Source organism: Scophthalmus maximus, chromosome 9, assembly GCF_022379125.1.
Source record: "Scophthalmus maximus strain ysfricsl-2021 chromosome 9, ASM2237912v1, whole genome shotgun sequence".
NCBI classification, from domain to species: Eukaryota; Metazoa; Chordata; class Actinopteri; order Pleuronectiformes; family Scophthalmidae; genus Scophthalmus; species Scophthalmus maximus.
In genome coordinates, this window is record NC_061523.1 from 7,655,001 (window position 1) to 7,669,338 (window position 14,338).

At 47.0% G+C, this 14,338-nt stretch overlaps 1 protein-coding gene across 6 annotated transcripts in view; it reads left to right on the top strand.

Moving 5' to 3' along the window:
- si:ch211-26b3.4 (connector enhancer of kinase suppressor of ras 2) overlaps window positions 1-14,338 on the top strand; it is a 52,664-nt gene that overhangs the window by 25,120 nt on the left and 13,206 nt on the right. For 5 of the 6 annotated variants that reach the window (XM_047334279.1, XM_047334283.1, XM_047334281.1 and 2 more), the window contains exons 6-13: window positions 562-681; window positions 1,925-1,984; window positions 2,131-2,199; window positions 5,190-5,336; window positions 10,120-10,247; window positions 10,376-10,587; window positions 11,918-12,004; window positions 12,837-13,045. In XM_047334279.1, the coding sequence (XP_047190235.1) occupies window positions 562-681; window positions 1,925-1,984; window positions 2,131-2,199; window positions 5,190-5,336; window positions 10,120-10,247; window positions 10,376-10,587; window positions 11,918-12,004; window positions 12,837-13,045 (1,032 nt within the window). The remainder of the gene's footprint in view (window positions 1-561; window positions 682-1,924; window positions 1,985-2,130; window positions 2,200-5,189; window positions 5,337-10,119; window positions 10,248-10,375; window positions 10,588-11,917; window positions 12,005-12,836; window positions 13,046-14,338) is intronic. The other variant, XM_047334280.1, reaches the window with a different exon arrangement.

The window sequence follows — 14,338 nt, forward strand, 5'->3', positions numbered from 1 at the left end:
GCAGACAAACTGCCTGAAAACAGCCAATGTTTATTTAGAACAAAGGTAAGTTGAAGCCAGGCTTTTTATTCGGCGTGCGTGCTTGGGTGCACTGTGGAGTAATATGTGTTAGAAATGTAATTGCAGTGCAAACCTACAATGTGTCTGATTTTGTTTTTGTTGATGTGATGGGAAAATGGCCTTTATGTTTAAAAAAAAAAAAAAAAAAAGGAGAAAAAAAAGTACAGATAACAACAAATGAGAACTGTGCTCTGTAATTTAGTTGTTAGAAAATGTCATCTGGACGCCTCGGGCACGTTCGTTATCGGCGGTGTGCTGCTCTGTCTGCGACGGGGTCTTGTGGGCATGCCCGTGGACAGACTGTGACAGGAAACAGTTTGTGTGCTGGAGTGATGGAGGTGGCGATGTGGAACAGTCCGATGAAATGATTTCTGTTTCACCTCCTCCAGCTAGGTCACAGCGTCCCCCGTGGACCAAAACCAATCTCAATAACTTTCTGTCTTTTCCCTTTTGCCACTCTCTCCTGCTCTCTCCCCCTCTCTCTGCTCTCTTCACCTGCAGTGTAAGACCTTAGCGGGGATCTGCGACCACATCATCTCGCTGTCATCAGACTCTCTGGTCTCGCAGTCGGCCCATTTAGAGGTGGTCCACCTTACCAGCATCATGCCGAGCGAAGGGCTGGTAAGGACACACACAAACATGTACACTGTATGTTTGATTTTAAAGCTGCACTAATCAACATTTTCATATCAAGAATGGTTGACATCACTATCTCTAATGTCAAAGGAGTCGCGTGTATTGACGAACCCACTGAGAAAGTCGTCAACCAGCTCAATAGTAACTCTCAGTTCTATGTAGCATTTTTAGCATCTTTTAGCTCCTTGTCAGTGATTGTTTGAATCACATAAAAGAAAGATGAGTGCAATTGTATGCTACTATTGCGTTGTGCCTCCTGCATGTGTAAATACAGCCTTACCACCCAGCAAAAGACATTGAAAAGACGTAGAAAAATGAAAGGCTGGTTTCCATAAAGTCTCTGCCCTGCACAATCCAATTTTCAACCACTATTTTCTAAAAAAGAAAATCAGCTATTGCATTATTAGCCCATGTTCTAGGGGAAGTCAAGGCTTGAGTCTACAAACGTCAAGTGGTGTGCCAAGTCTCTAGGGGACAAATACAGTGGATTTTACATTTAAACTTTAAACTGGACCATTTTTTTCTTACAGCATTTGCCGCTGCTAATGGTGTTTTCACCTAACTGAATCCAAGAGTCCTCAATGCACAGCACTAATAATGAAATATTCAAGGTGTGTGAATATGCACTGCGTTGCCTTTTGCTGTCGGAGTTAATTATTTACTTTGTGACATCAGAACTTGAGACTTGAATGTTTTTTGCTTTTAAGGCTTAACTCAGATCCAGGCTTTTATCAAGGCAGGCGATGAATTAAAAGAAGAATATAAAGAAGTCTGCGGGATAACGCGAATGCTTACTCTCCTCTAGGGCATGAGGGGTCACTGAATGGTTCGATGAGTATGAAAATAATGTGAATCATACTTCTTTGATGTCAACCCAGCTGAACACCTGACGGGAGATTTTGCACTAAGACGAATCCACTACAGGCCCAACTGTCTGATGTACTCCATCTTTTTGGGAAAATGGTGTAAAGTAGTCGAGTTCCAGAAACTGAAGCAGAGTCGTAGTCAAGGAGCAATAAGTCTTTGGAAGCTCGCGGTGGCCCACAGTACTGACACATACTGTTAGTATTTCCTCATCTGTTAGTCAAGTTAATTCTCAATTTCCTTAGTTTTGTAAGTCTTAAGACAAACGCTTTGGACAGAGACGTAAACACAGATACAAAATATGCATTTCCCTGTACACTGTATTGAACTGAATCCCCCCCGCCCATGCATGCTTGTGTTTCAGGGGATGTACATCAAATCGACATACGATGGACTCCACGTCATCACCGGAACCACAGAGAACGTGAGTGTCTTTGTTTCACTCATTCGGTAAAGCTTGGCACTTCACCTGCCACGATATATGGTCTCATATCCCACGGGGACAATGAATTCAGTTGTTTTTTTTAACTAAATGTGTTTGCATCGCGCTCCAATTTCTGCCCCTTGCAGTCTCCAGCAGACCAGTGTAAGAAGATCCACGCCGGGGACGAGGTGATCCAAGTCAACCACCAGACAGTGGTGAGTTAAAGAGCTTCCACGTGTGAAACACTGTTGGTCATGAAGAATCACAGCTAATCTCCTGTCACTGTGTTTTCCCTCTGTGAATACATACTGCAAACTTGTCTTTTGTTCTCCGTCCTGTGCTATGTTGAGGAGCTGTCAAGGTACATGATGTCTGCCACCACCACCACTGCCGCCATGGTGCTTCCTGTCCTGTGCCAGTGTCGCTATGTAGGCTAATTAGGCCGGAAGTGCGAAGGCAGATTGTAGAAACGACTGTGACCTTTTATTCCGTCCACCGCGGTCGTCGGCCAACTCTTTCTGCAATGTGTTTCCCGCCATTGAAAGAAACCCCTGCAGGAGGCGTCCGGTTCGCAATGTGAACCCGCGTTCCACTTCAACACTTGAATCTGTCGTACTCCTGCCTTCAACTCGTCGCGTCAGATCAGCACAAAGAACGGGCAGCCATTTGAAATGGCTTCTGAGGGCATGTGACTGAGCGTCGCCCGTGCTGTCAGCGCTGGCAGAGACAATTTGTTTCAGCATCCATTTGGGATTTTTTTTCCGAGGTGGGGAAAGGAGGTCTGTGTCGGCGCGTCGATCGTCTTTTTGTGCGCCTGAGTATCTCCTCGTACATCTCGATATAGCGCTGCTCATGTGACAGTGTGTGATGCGGGCGCCGGGGAGCGGCGTTGATTGACGCGCGAGGGAGCTGTGTGTTATCTCTGTCCCCCTCTCTCTCTCTCTCTCTCTCTCTCTCTCTCCCTCTCTCCTCGAGGTGACAGTGCAGATCGCTCCCTGCCAGGCTCTCAGCGCCAACCCCTCATTACTCCCTCAGCTAGACCCCTCGCCACTCTGATCCCTCACTCTGGGGGAGGAGATAAGCATGGGGAGACCGAGGTGTGTGTCTGTGATGGGGAACGGGGTGTGCAGCCGTCACACGCCCCGGGAGAGCGGGGGCGGGAAAAAGGGAGGAGGAGGTAAAGGGGGGCTTAGGGAGAAGAGGAAGAGGAGGAGAAGAAGACGGAGGGAGAACAGCAGAAGGACGTCCCAGCTGCTGAGCAGGAAAGATGGACGTACTCGACCGGCCAGCTCTCTGTCAACATCGCAGCTGATAAGTTTATCCAGCGAGGCTCCGTATTCAAAAATTAGATTAGTGTGGATATTGAATGAACAAATTCCATTACATTATGGAAACATTATGTGGGCCTATCCCACATATTTAGCAACGGCGCTTGCCTTCATGTCTATGCATGAGCTTCTGTTTGAGGCCCGCTTCAAAACAGCCAGTTTTTAGCTCGGCTCCTCTATTGAGGTAAAATGTGGAATTTGCTCAAATAACAAACTGATTGTTTGAAGAGGCAACATAATTACGTGAAGGTAATAGCATCTGGGAAAATAATGAAGACCCCTGAGATTTAAAAAAAAAGAAAAAGAACAGAACAAAAAAAAGTCTCCGGCAGCAGTTTAGCACTATTATTAGTTTGGTAGGTCTCTCCCTGCTTCCCTTTGCTCTCTGTACATTTGCATAAGAGAACAGTTCTACCCACCCAGGTTAGGGCAGGCTGTGTGTTCGCTGATGCCCTCTGCATGCGCAGTCCACTTTTGTGGCGGATCAAAAAAAAGCTTAAGAAGTTTTGATCAGGAGCTGATTCGGTTCAACCTCAGTTCAGTTAATTCTGGATTTTCCTTTGGCAAGTCAATACTTAGTGCCACTACAATAACTTATGTAATGTCCTATTTCCATTTTAGCCACTTTGTTTAGCGAGTCTGCGGTTTGACACGTTGTCTATTCATAATATATTCATTATTCATAATCCCACCATGCATCCATCCATCTCGAATCTACCCACGAATCCACCAGTCGGAAAGCTGGTAGCAGATGAGTGCTGAGGATTCAATACTCGGCTCTGTCTCTGTTTGAATTAATAAATCAGATCAAATGAAAAGATCACAGCCCTGGCGTGCCCTGGTACACCTCCTATTTTTAAGTGAGCAACAGGGCAGAGCATGCCGACAGAAACTTACTGTCCCTTGCGGCCGATGATCACCAGCCCAGCTCAGACTTCGGAAGTGGGCCAAAGAGAACAAGAAACGGGACACTGCAGGCTGACACAGGCCGGCCGTCATTATGTCAGGAATAAGGTCAGAGCAGTGTGCGCGGTGTGTGTGTGGCGGCGGCCTCCGCGGACACTTCCAGCCGCTGTAGCCAAATCAATGGCCTGACGAGTGCAGCGAGCTCTGGAGACAGGCTGTCCAGAGCCACGAGGAAACGCTGCAGTCAGCACTCCTTGCCCTTCCTACTCGTTTCCCGTCACACTCGCTTCTCTGGAACTTGAGCCCACCGGCCAAGATGTCTCTTACTTCAATGTGCCAGTGTTTTTTTGTCATCTCGCGACGGAGACAACAAAGTGGGCTCGGTAAAGACTTTGTCCGGAATAAGGATTTTAATCACTGCACTCATGACCACTGGGCTGTTTAAACGCGTTGCGTTGCCATAGATAGAGCCTCGTAGGGGAAGAGTAATCAAATTTCGCAGGCGTGCTTGAGTTGGATTGTGTTATACAGGACAGTGTCCAATATAATTCATACCAACAAGCACACACTATGAGAACCTCTCAGTGTGCGGCTGACCCTATGCCCCCATTGTTCAGGGGCTATGTGAAAATGTGAGGTATATATGAATAGTCGCACGGTGGTGGCTCTAACCTTTAACCTCCGTTTCTCCCAGGTCGCGTCTCTCTCCCCTGTTTCCTGTCGTCCTTTACTGTACCCGTGTAATGAAGTTATGAAATGCTTGTGTTGTTTTGGATGGAAGTGTGGTGGTGGTTAATATTAAGCATAATATTTGTCGGTGGTGGATTTGGTTGCTCCCAGTGCCACATGTGCACAGCATGTGCGTGCGTGTCTGTGTGTGGTTTGCAGCAGCTGTTTTCGGTAACCCGGTGTGTGTGTGTGTGTCTGTGTGTGTGTGTGTGTGTGTGTGTGTGTGTGTGTGCGCTCCTCAGGTGGGCTGGCAGCTGAAGAACCTCGTGAACGCTCTGAGAGAGGACCCATGCGGAGTCATCCTCACGCTGAAGAAAAGGCCCCAGAACACCCTCAGCTCCACGCCGGCTCTGCTCAGGAACGTCCGCTGGAAACCACTGGGCCTGCAGGTAAACGTCACTGCGGTGGTACAAACAGGCTCCTTCTGCACATCCGTACCTCTCCAAACATCTCTGTGATTGGAATTTTAACAAAGAAGCGAGAGACTGAAAAATGACCCCTCCTCCACAGTTATACCTCTAAGAGAATATATGATTTAGAACAACAGTGTGTACAGGAAGATGTGTACCTCTGGTTCTTATCTTTGACTCGCTCTCAGCTCTTGTCTTTCCCACCCACGCTCTGTATTCTCCTACTAGCATTTTAAACAAACACTTCCAAAGGAAACTCGTCCACTGTTTGACCTTGCATCGGTCCTCCTGTTCCAGTAAACCTCTCAGTTTTACGGCCTGCCGTACTGCTGGCTGCCCCCGGAGCCATTCACAAATGTGCTGGTACCTAAACCTGCAGAGAATTTATGCATGCCGAAAGCTTTTTTTTTTTTTTTTTTAGATAGAGGTCATTCAAAATCGAAGTATAAAAGGAGAGAATAAGAAGCTAATTAAATCTTACATCTGTCTAATATGGCCTGAACGTCCTGATTAGGATCGAGCGCGGCGCTTCCACTCACACACTCTTATCTTTACCGAGGCTCTGGTCCTGACTCATTCGACCTTTGCCCCAAAGGGCATCTCTTTCTCAAAAAGAGAGTACATTTTGAATGTACTGTGCAGTAGATCTGAAAAAAAAAAGAAAAAAAAGTGGAACGCTTGTTTGAAGGCTCACAGCTCAGACTTGGAGTACAGAGCAAATACATTTCAAGTCTGTCACTCATTCAGACGCCAGGAAAAAGAAATCACTTAACGATTTTTTGGTGCACAGAAAGAACAAGTTGAGCCGAGGCGGACGGGCGGGTGAGGAGAGGGGAACATCTGATGCTGCCTGTGAAGCAGCTACCGTCTTTTCAGACCCCATGTGCTCCACGGCTGCTATTTTTAACCTCACATTAGGCTAATTCATTTACATGCTACATGCATGCTCTGATCTCTGCCCAGCGCTCAGCTGCTCTTTTGGCCTTTTTTCTCCTTCCTTCTTTGTCTTTCATCCTCCTTCACGCCGTCTCCCCGCACCATGTCTCTTCTTTCTTCTTTCCAAGCTGCAGTTTGCAGTATGTAGCAGTGTACCTGTGAGCACATGTTCACGTGAGAGACAGCAATGGATTCGGCTTGTCCATCTGGTTTCTGTAGTGATCTAGAAACCATTAGAGCCCAAGTCATAACCATAGAGTCTAATGCGATTTAATCGGCATCTCTGTGCAAAGCTGGCAAACTGCTTTTGTGTCCAGGTTGCTGTCTCGTTAGACCGTCACTCCTAAGTTGTTACCATGAGCTTATTGTTGGGTTTCCGGCATTGCAACAGCAGAGGATTGTGGGAATTCTACCCTGATGGGCCGCTAAGACGCGAACGCGCCGTGAGCGCCAAGATCAGAGCCCTGCAATATCTGCGGCAGAAGAGAAGAAAGGAGTGTTTTAGATTTGTTCTCTCTCCGAAAGACTGGAGCCCTTAATTATTCATAAGCAACTACAGGCAGCTCCACTGGCTCTGAAACAAGAACGGCTACTCAGCAAATACTGGAGATAATTCACTGAATCCAAAATACCCTGCTAAACAGCCTGTGTGTGTGCGTGTTTGCGTGTATGTGTGTGTGTGTCTGTGCGTGTTTGCGTGCGTGTCTGTGTGTGTGTCTGTGTGTGTGCGTGTGTGTGTGTGTGTGTGCGTGTGTGTGTGTGTACGTGTTTTTGCACATGTGCAGAGAGATGTTTTCCGTTATCAGTCCCGTTGCTCCTTTGAGAGACAAAGGAACTGGGTCACTGCACTCTGTAATCTTGGTTGTGGACACATACTGTACATGCACACTCCCAGAGCAAGCGCACACACACAAACACATGCACACTCGAACCTCTAAGCCTGGTTTTGGAGGATGAATTGCACGGCTGTGAAGTTTAGCCGAAATGTGGCAAACGTTCAGCCGGATTATAAAAAAAAATCCACAAAGGAAACAATTTATCTCTGCAAATTATCATGTGATTCTAGTCCCAAATCCCTTCATGGCAACCGCCTCTATTCTACCAAATAATAAACTCTCTCATAATGTGATGATACATATGGCATGCCTGCTATGTTGCTGCCAAATCTGCATGCGAGAAGTTCATGTTACAGGTCACTTCACCGGTCACATGTGTGCCGCACATTGTCTGTGACCCCTCTCTCATAAATATGTGAAGTGTTTAGACCTATAAATTATTACTCTTTGTAAATACCTGGTATTTTAAACAACATGCCAGTTATGTTTAATTGATGGGCCGGCTGAAAGGGTGCTTTGGGTGAGGGGCTACAGCTGCTTTAGCATCTTATTTTTTGTGTTTGAGGTGAAGTGTTATTGGACACAATGAGTCTCTCATCCTTTTCAAATTATTATGATGACCAACATGGATAAGAAGCTCTTAAATTGTTCAGAATGGAAATGTATCTGGTGATGAAGACCATGCAACTGACTGAAAGCTGGGTAGTAGCTGCTAAATGGAACTTCGGGTGGGATTGTTCTGTTCACCAAAACTTTCAAGGTCCAGAAGGAATTCTGAAGCGCAGTAATAATACAGTATTATTTTAAGAGAATTGTTTGGCAGTGTGGGAAACATGTAATCTGATGTGCCAGATGGTTTGTTTCACAAAACCTTCTGGGAGGGATTTGCTGGAAACTGTTTGGAAGAAGGCACGCACTTTTCGAAAAAAATACTTGGCAGGTGATTGGATGAACCATCTGTCTATCAACATCTATCGCTGCTGCCGAAGCCAGTCAGGAGAAGAGGGTTCAAAAACACCTCTCCCATCGAGAAAGGCCTTTGCTCTTTGCTCTGATTTCAATGCAGGAACATTCAGGAACACTCAGCTGCCATTGTTGTTAACAAACAGCTACTTCTCTGTGCCGTCGCGCCGAAGACACACCTGTATAGCTGCTCGTAGTACTGCCTCGTAGAAAGCCCATTGGTCTCAACCACTTGGGGTCAGCAGCCAAATAGTTTGGCCCTGGAAATAGGCATTCCTATCTGCCTCAAATAGTTAGGAAATATGCTTATTTCCTTTTACAGATGAGAAGTTCATTGTCCCTCTCATATCTATACTGTAAATTTGCTTCAGTTCCAGGGCCGTGGTCTTGTTCACGTTGGCTCGCTGCCACACTGTCAGGGCTTCCTGGGACACTTGAATGGAACTGAGCCATATGCTATTCTTGACATCTGTGCTTCTCCTGCCGCGGCGAGTCAAAATGTCCGCTGAGATATTGGTTTGTCGCGTGCGGACCATTGCAACGTGAGCAAAGTTAAGTCGGTGAGAGATTCCCATTGGTGATCCATTGAATTCTGTTTATCATCCAGCCCTACTGTAAACTTTCTTCACATGTAATTTTGAACTTTTACAACGCAAATCATACAGTCTTGCATGTGTGCATGTGGAGGTGGTGGTACGACCGAGCAAGGGATTGTAAGGCAGTTTGGAGTGGACGCAGCAGGGGTCAAATGCTTTAAGTGCTTTTTTAGCAAACTGGAATTTTGCCTGCTGTGGAACCCCCCCCCCCCCCACACACACACACACACACTTTTTTTCCATGCAGACAGCCGTGGGCTGTAATCACTAAATTACTGTTTTCACTCTGAGCTCCAGTCACCACACTGCACAGCGACCCCCCCCCCCGTCCCCCTCTCCCTCTCCTGAACTCTTTCTCTGTCGCTCTCTCTCTCTCTCTCTCTCTCTCTCTCTCTCTCTTTGTCCTGTTTCCTTTACTCTCCTCTCTGCCGCTCACGTCCCTCTCTTCCCACCCCGCGTTCATTATTTGTTGTGAAGCCGTCTTACTGTAAGCTGCCTTCATGAGGCATGAAAAAGGCAGTGTGGAGAAAGAGGTGACGAACGGTGGTTGTGAGGGTTCGGAAATGGAGGGAGGGAGAGGAGCAGACAAAGTTTGGAATATGAAATGTAGTTCCACTAATGCACTGTTGATGAAATGATGAAACGCGGGGCTTCCTTAATGAGAACGCAGCAGCCCGCCTCACTATCGCTCGGGCTCTGTTTATCCATTCTGTCCACGCTCAACATCTCCCCCTCGAAAATGAAGTGTACTCCTCAGACATTCAGTGAAACACTCCATTCTTCAAATTCTGAAGCCTCATCCTCGGGGACAAACTGTCGGCACGAGCTACGTAATTGTCGCCCCAGCTGTTCCGACTGGGAATAAATAGAATGAGTGAGTTTCCATGACATCAGAAGCGAGGCACCCTGTCCTCGCGGAGGGGTACCCGACGACAAAAAATAATGTACGTGTCCTTGAGTCAAGCCGATGCAGGAGGCCTCGCTACCTCTGTCCTCTCCTTTCTCTTGTACTCGGGGGGGGGGGGGCTGAGGAGAGAGGAAGAGCGAGGAGAGGATGGTAGAGGAAGGGTTGTCATGGGAACAGACATGGAGAGCCCTGTGTGAGTGAAGTGGCTTGAGACAAAATGACAGAACGGTGAAGCGATTGAACGCGGGAGAGGTTGCACAGTCAGGAAGATATAAAAAAACAAAAAAAAAACATAAACAACATGGCAGCTCTGTGGAAATATCTCCCTTTATTCTGACTCAGGCGATGCCGTTTTTAAAAGAGTGCCGGCTGCAGTAAAAGGAAGGAATCACAAATTCTACGTCCAACTCCTGCATAGGACCGTGTGCTCTGAGATCCCCTCACCCTCCTCCGGTTGTACCTCAATGAAAAAGGACTCAAACCGAGGCGTTCTCTCCTTCTCTCTCCTCTTTTCCTCTCTCCAGCCGATCCCCACCAGCCCCACCAGCACCTCCCCTACACCCGGTGGAACTTTGGGCATGTCCAAAATGGACGCCCCCAGCATGCAGGACGTCTACATCCTCTCTCCTGTCTCTGGACTCTACAGCACCAGGTCAGATGCTCGCTCACGCGGATGTTTGATGATAATCGTCGCGATGAGTGTTATGATTATTACGATCCAGCTGATTGCGCTGATGATGATGCTGATGACAGTGGTGATGACAGCTCTGCTCCCCTCAGGGAGGAGATGGGTCTGATGTCATGCGATGACATCAGCCGTTACAGCGTCAGCTCCCAGTCCGGCTCCAAAGGTTCAGAGGCGGTCAGCTACTACCTGGACCAGGACAGTGGTCAGTACTTCTCCTTGCTAGAGGGCGACGGACCCCCAGGGCCCGACTACGACAGGGGCCGAAATACAGGCGTTCGCCGGCGGGACAAGACCCCGACCCACGGTAAGACCCAGGGTGCAATCAAACAAGTGTGAATGAGTCCGAAACGGCTCCGGCTTCTTGTATTTGTTTTGAAGGACAGCTTCCCTTCACCTTTTATTTTCCTCTTTTTCCTCAACACTTGTCCTTATGTGTTCATCACTTCACGTCATGGCTCTGCTTCTTTGTGTTGTTTTTTTACACACGTACACACGCCCCACAAACACGGATCACAAGCCAAACGGTCGGTCCAAAAAACACACTGTCTCCAGCTCCCTTTCTGCCCCGCCTCCTGTGTCCACCCTTGTCTCAGACAGCTCCTAAGACATCCTGTACCTTCCTGGAAAAGCCTCAAGGAACTGCTTTGATGTGCGAGGTGGGGGTCAGTCGACAGCCCTAAGAATCTCAGGCCGATTTTATGATAGCCTTGCTAGACATATATGTAGGCTGCATGTACTGTATAGCTTGTGCTGTAGGAAGGAACAGTGGAGCCCCACTTAACACAGTTCTCTACAGCAAAGTTGGTTTCTCTTGAAGTCCCGAAATACACATTTTTTGTTAACTCAATCTTGTGACGGTTCGGTAACAATGCATGAAATTGCTATATTTATCAGGAAAGGCGTCATTCGAAAAGCTACAGAGAATTTTCACCCAACTCTGTAGATCTCACTTCAACTATAGTGAGCATTTATTTGTCTTTAAGCTCACTGTTTGGGTGTCACTCTCGTCAGTGTTGTATCCAGCCACAGTAGGCAGTCTAGCAAGTAGACTTGGATAAACCCAATGCATACCACCTGGCAAAAGAGACAGATATCACAGTAGTTGGTGGAGACCAAAACAGAGCTAAAAGGAGGCTGAATATTGGACCTGTCAGAGCCATGAGAGTAAATATGGGAATCATTCATGTGATAATTGATTGATGTGGAAATTCAAACGACTCTCTCCAAATTTCAAAATACCTGACCCTACCTGACTAATAGCTTTTTTCTAAAATGAAGAAAATTATGCATTTTCTTTAAAAACCCACATCTTTGTGCAGCTCATCAGTGGTCATCAGCCAACAGTACACATACTAGCAGATAAGCTTGGTAGCACTGCTACAGTACGACCACAACTACTCACATTGTGAGGTGAAGTTTCGGCCACTCTGTCTTGCACGCTGAAGCGGTTCCTCGAGAGTATTCCGCTCCTTCCCCCTCACTTGCACACACTCTGTCTCACCTGTCCAACCCCTTCAGCTGTCTCCCGCACTGTCTCTCCGTCACTGCCTTCCTGAGACACCCCCGCAGTCCCCCCCCCCCCCCCCCCCCCCCCCCCCACAGCCGACTCTCTGACTGCTGATTGGTCGTTCCAGGTGACCTCAGACCCGTTTCCATGCCTCCCGAATATAACTGGATGGCCGAGGCCAAGGAACCCAGCATGGGCAAGAGGGGGAGCCGAGGTACACACACACACACACACACACACACTTACAGTACACACGCAAAATCGCAGACCCTCACACACTTGACACGCAAACCTCAGTCAGACTGGTGCCGTGCTTTGCTCCATACTCAGCTCAACACATTTCAGCTCATCCTCTGGTTATCCATGGTGGTGTGGTTGTGTGGGGATACATGTCCGTCAGGTATGTATCTGACAGAGCGGTAAATAAACATAAATGCAAGGAAATTGCATTTATACAGCTGCTCGGAGTGAAATGAGGGTATGTGACCAGTTCTAACCAGCTTCTAGCCAACATTTTGCGGCAAGACTTGATCTGTATTCAGCCGAGGATCCTCCACTCCGCCATCAGAAAGTCTATGAATAACATTAAAGCACAATACTCACGATCGTGGGTCTGCCTTTCTCCTTCTCCTCCTCTCGGTCACTTCTTTTATTTTTCCACATTCAAGTATATGGATGATAAACAAATAAGGTGAGGAGCCCTTTTCTATCTGGAGTTAAAGCAGAATAAAACTTTCAAAGAGTGACAAGATTTATCAGTTGTGCCCCTCCAAATCAGCATAATCACTGCAAACAGATTAAATGAATTTGTCCCCGGCTGTGGATCCATATCAGACACTCTGAGGCACTTTTATCCCATTCCGTTGGGTCTTTATCTCCAAGGGTCTATTCAGCCTCATCCGTCTCTTCTCTGGGGCTCTCCCTCGACTCTGCGATGATATCTCCTTCCCCTCCGTGGTTTTCCTCTCTCGGTCAGCGGTTCTGTTCAGCCTGTCCATACTCTAACTGCTCCATCCTTCCTCCATCCTTCCTCCAATTCCCCACAGACTCAGACAACTCCCTGCTGCGTTACCTTAGCGATGACAAGATCCTGGTGATCGAGGAGGAGCCCGAGGGTCCGGGCAGAGAGAGCCGGCGGGATTCCACCAGACGCTCTCGGCGCAAGAGCCGCAATCCCAGCAGCCCCAGCTTTCCCATCAGCCCCTCCATGCTGTCCTCCACCCTGCGCCTAGACCAGCCGCCTGACGCGCTGCCCGTAAGTACACGGTTGCTTCCTGCTGGTTCCTGTGGAAGAGCACTTTAACGCCCCTGGGGGGACATTTGGCTTGCAGACAGCAGTAAACAAACAATCAGTCAATCAAATTTGGTCATTCGTCTGCTCCTGGGTTATATGTAGTTACAACTGTGTTTATACGTCCAATGCTGGATGTGAACCACTTGTCATTTCATCATCGTGGTAGATATATTTTATGGTCAGTTCAGCTCATAGGGCAGTAAAGAAAAACAGCTTCTTTTCATTTGTGCACTGATTTACGCAGTAACCAAACGTGAGGAGTACATTTGGTTACTTAGTTGATGTCTATTTTTTGTGTACACCTAGAGAAATGGATGGTGATATTCTCTATTTTTTTCCCAGTCAATTATAATCCTGTCACAAGCCCAAAACCTCCGATGAACTGTTCCAACTAACGAGGGCTGGATCCACACAAGAATCGTATCAGTCGCGTCGGATTTGGCTGTTCCACGCGGATGTTCGATGATCCGTTTCTTTTGTTTCATACAGACTATCAAGCAATGCCTATTGAACTGCCAGGTTTCTGAACAGGTGCTCCAGGGCTCGACCTGAAGAACCTCAGTCTACTGAGGAGTGTCCGACCGATTGCTTAAGTGTCTGACTTTCAGGGGGGCAGCCCGACAACAAACTAGTATTAACTATGTCACTAAAACCGATACAGCTCACCCTTCGGGGCTTTTGACCTCCATTCTCGTTGCAATGGGAGGCATGTTGCTTTGTCACATGGAATATGGGCCCTGTCGATTATTTTGAATCCCAAATATCCTGCTACTGCAAATACTCACAAAGCTGAAAACAGTTAATTAAGTCATGAATGCACAATTTACTCCTGTTTGAATACCATTTACTTACAACTACAGTGCCCGCCTCTGTTTTACATTCCAGAACTTTATTTCCACATTATTTTCATTTAGTTTTAGTCTGTCTTGCTGACAAAGAAAAACAAGTAGCTTAAAAGTAATGGCTTCAGGAAAGGTATAATAACCGTATACTATGTAACACAAATAACATAATAACATGTTTGATGTAGTTTAAAGTTCTATACTAAAAGATGTTGGGTGTGCAACCCTAATAATGAGCGGTTATGGTCAGACTGAAGACCCTAGCGAATGGAAAATAAATTTGAAAAAAAAGTCTCCATATCGACCTGGGAGGGATGTGTTGTAATCGTAGGGTATTTTCTGATAACAAAATGAGGAATAGCATGAAGGCAGCAGAAATCTGCACACTGTCCAAGTATAGAAACTGTCATTT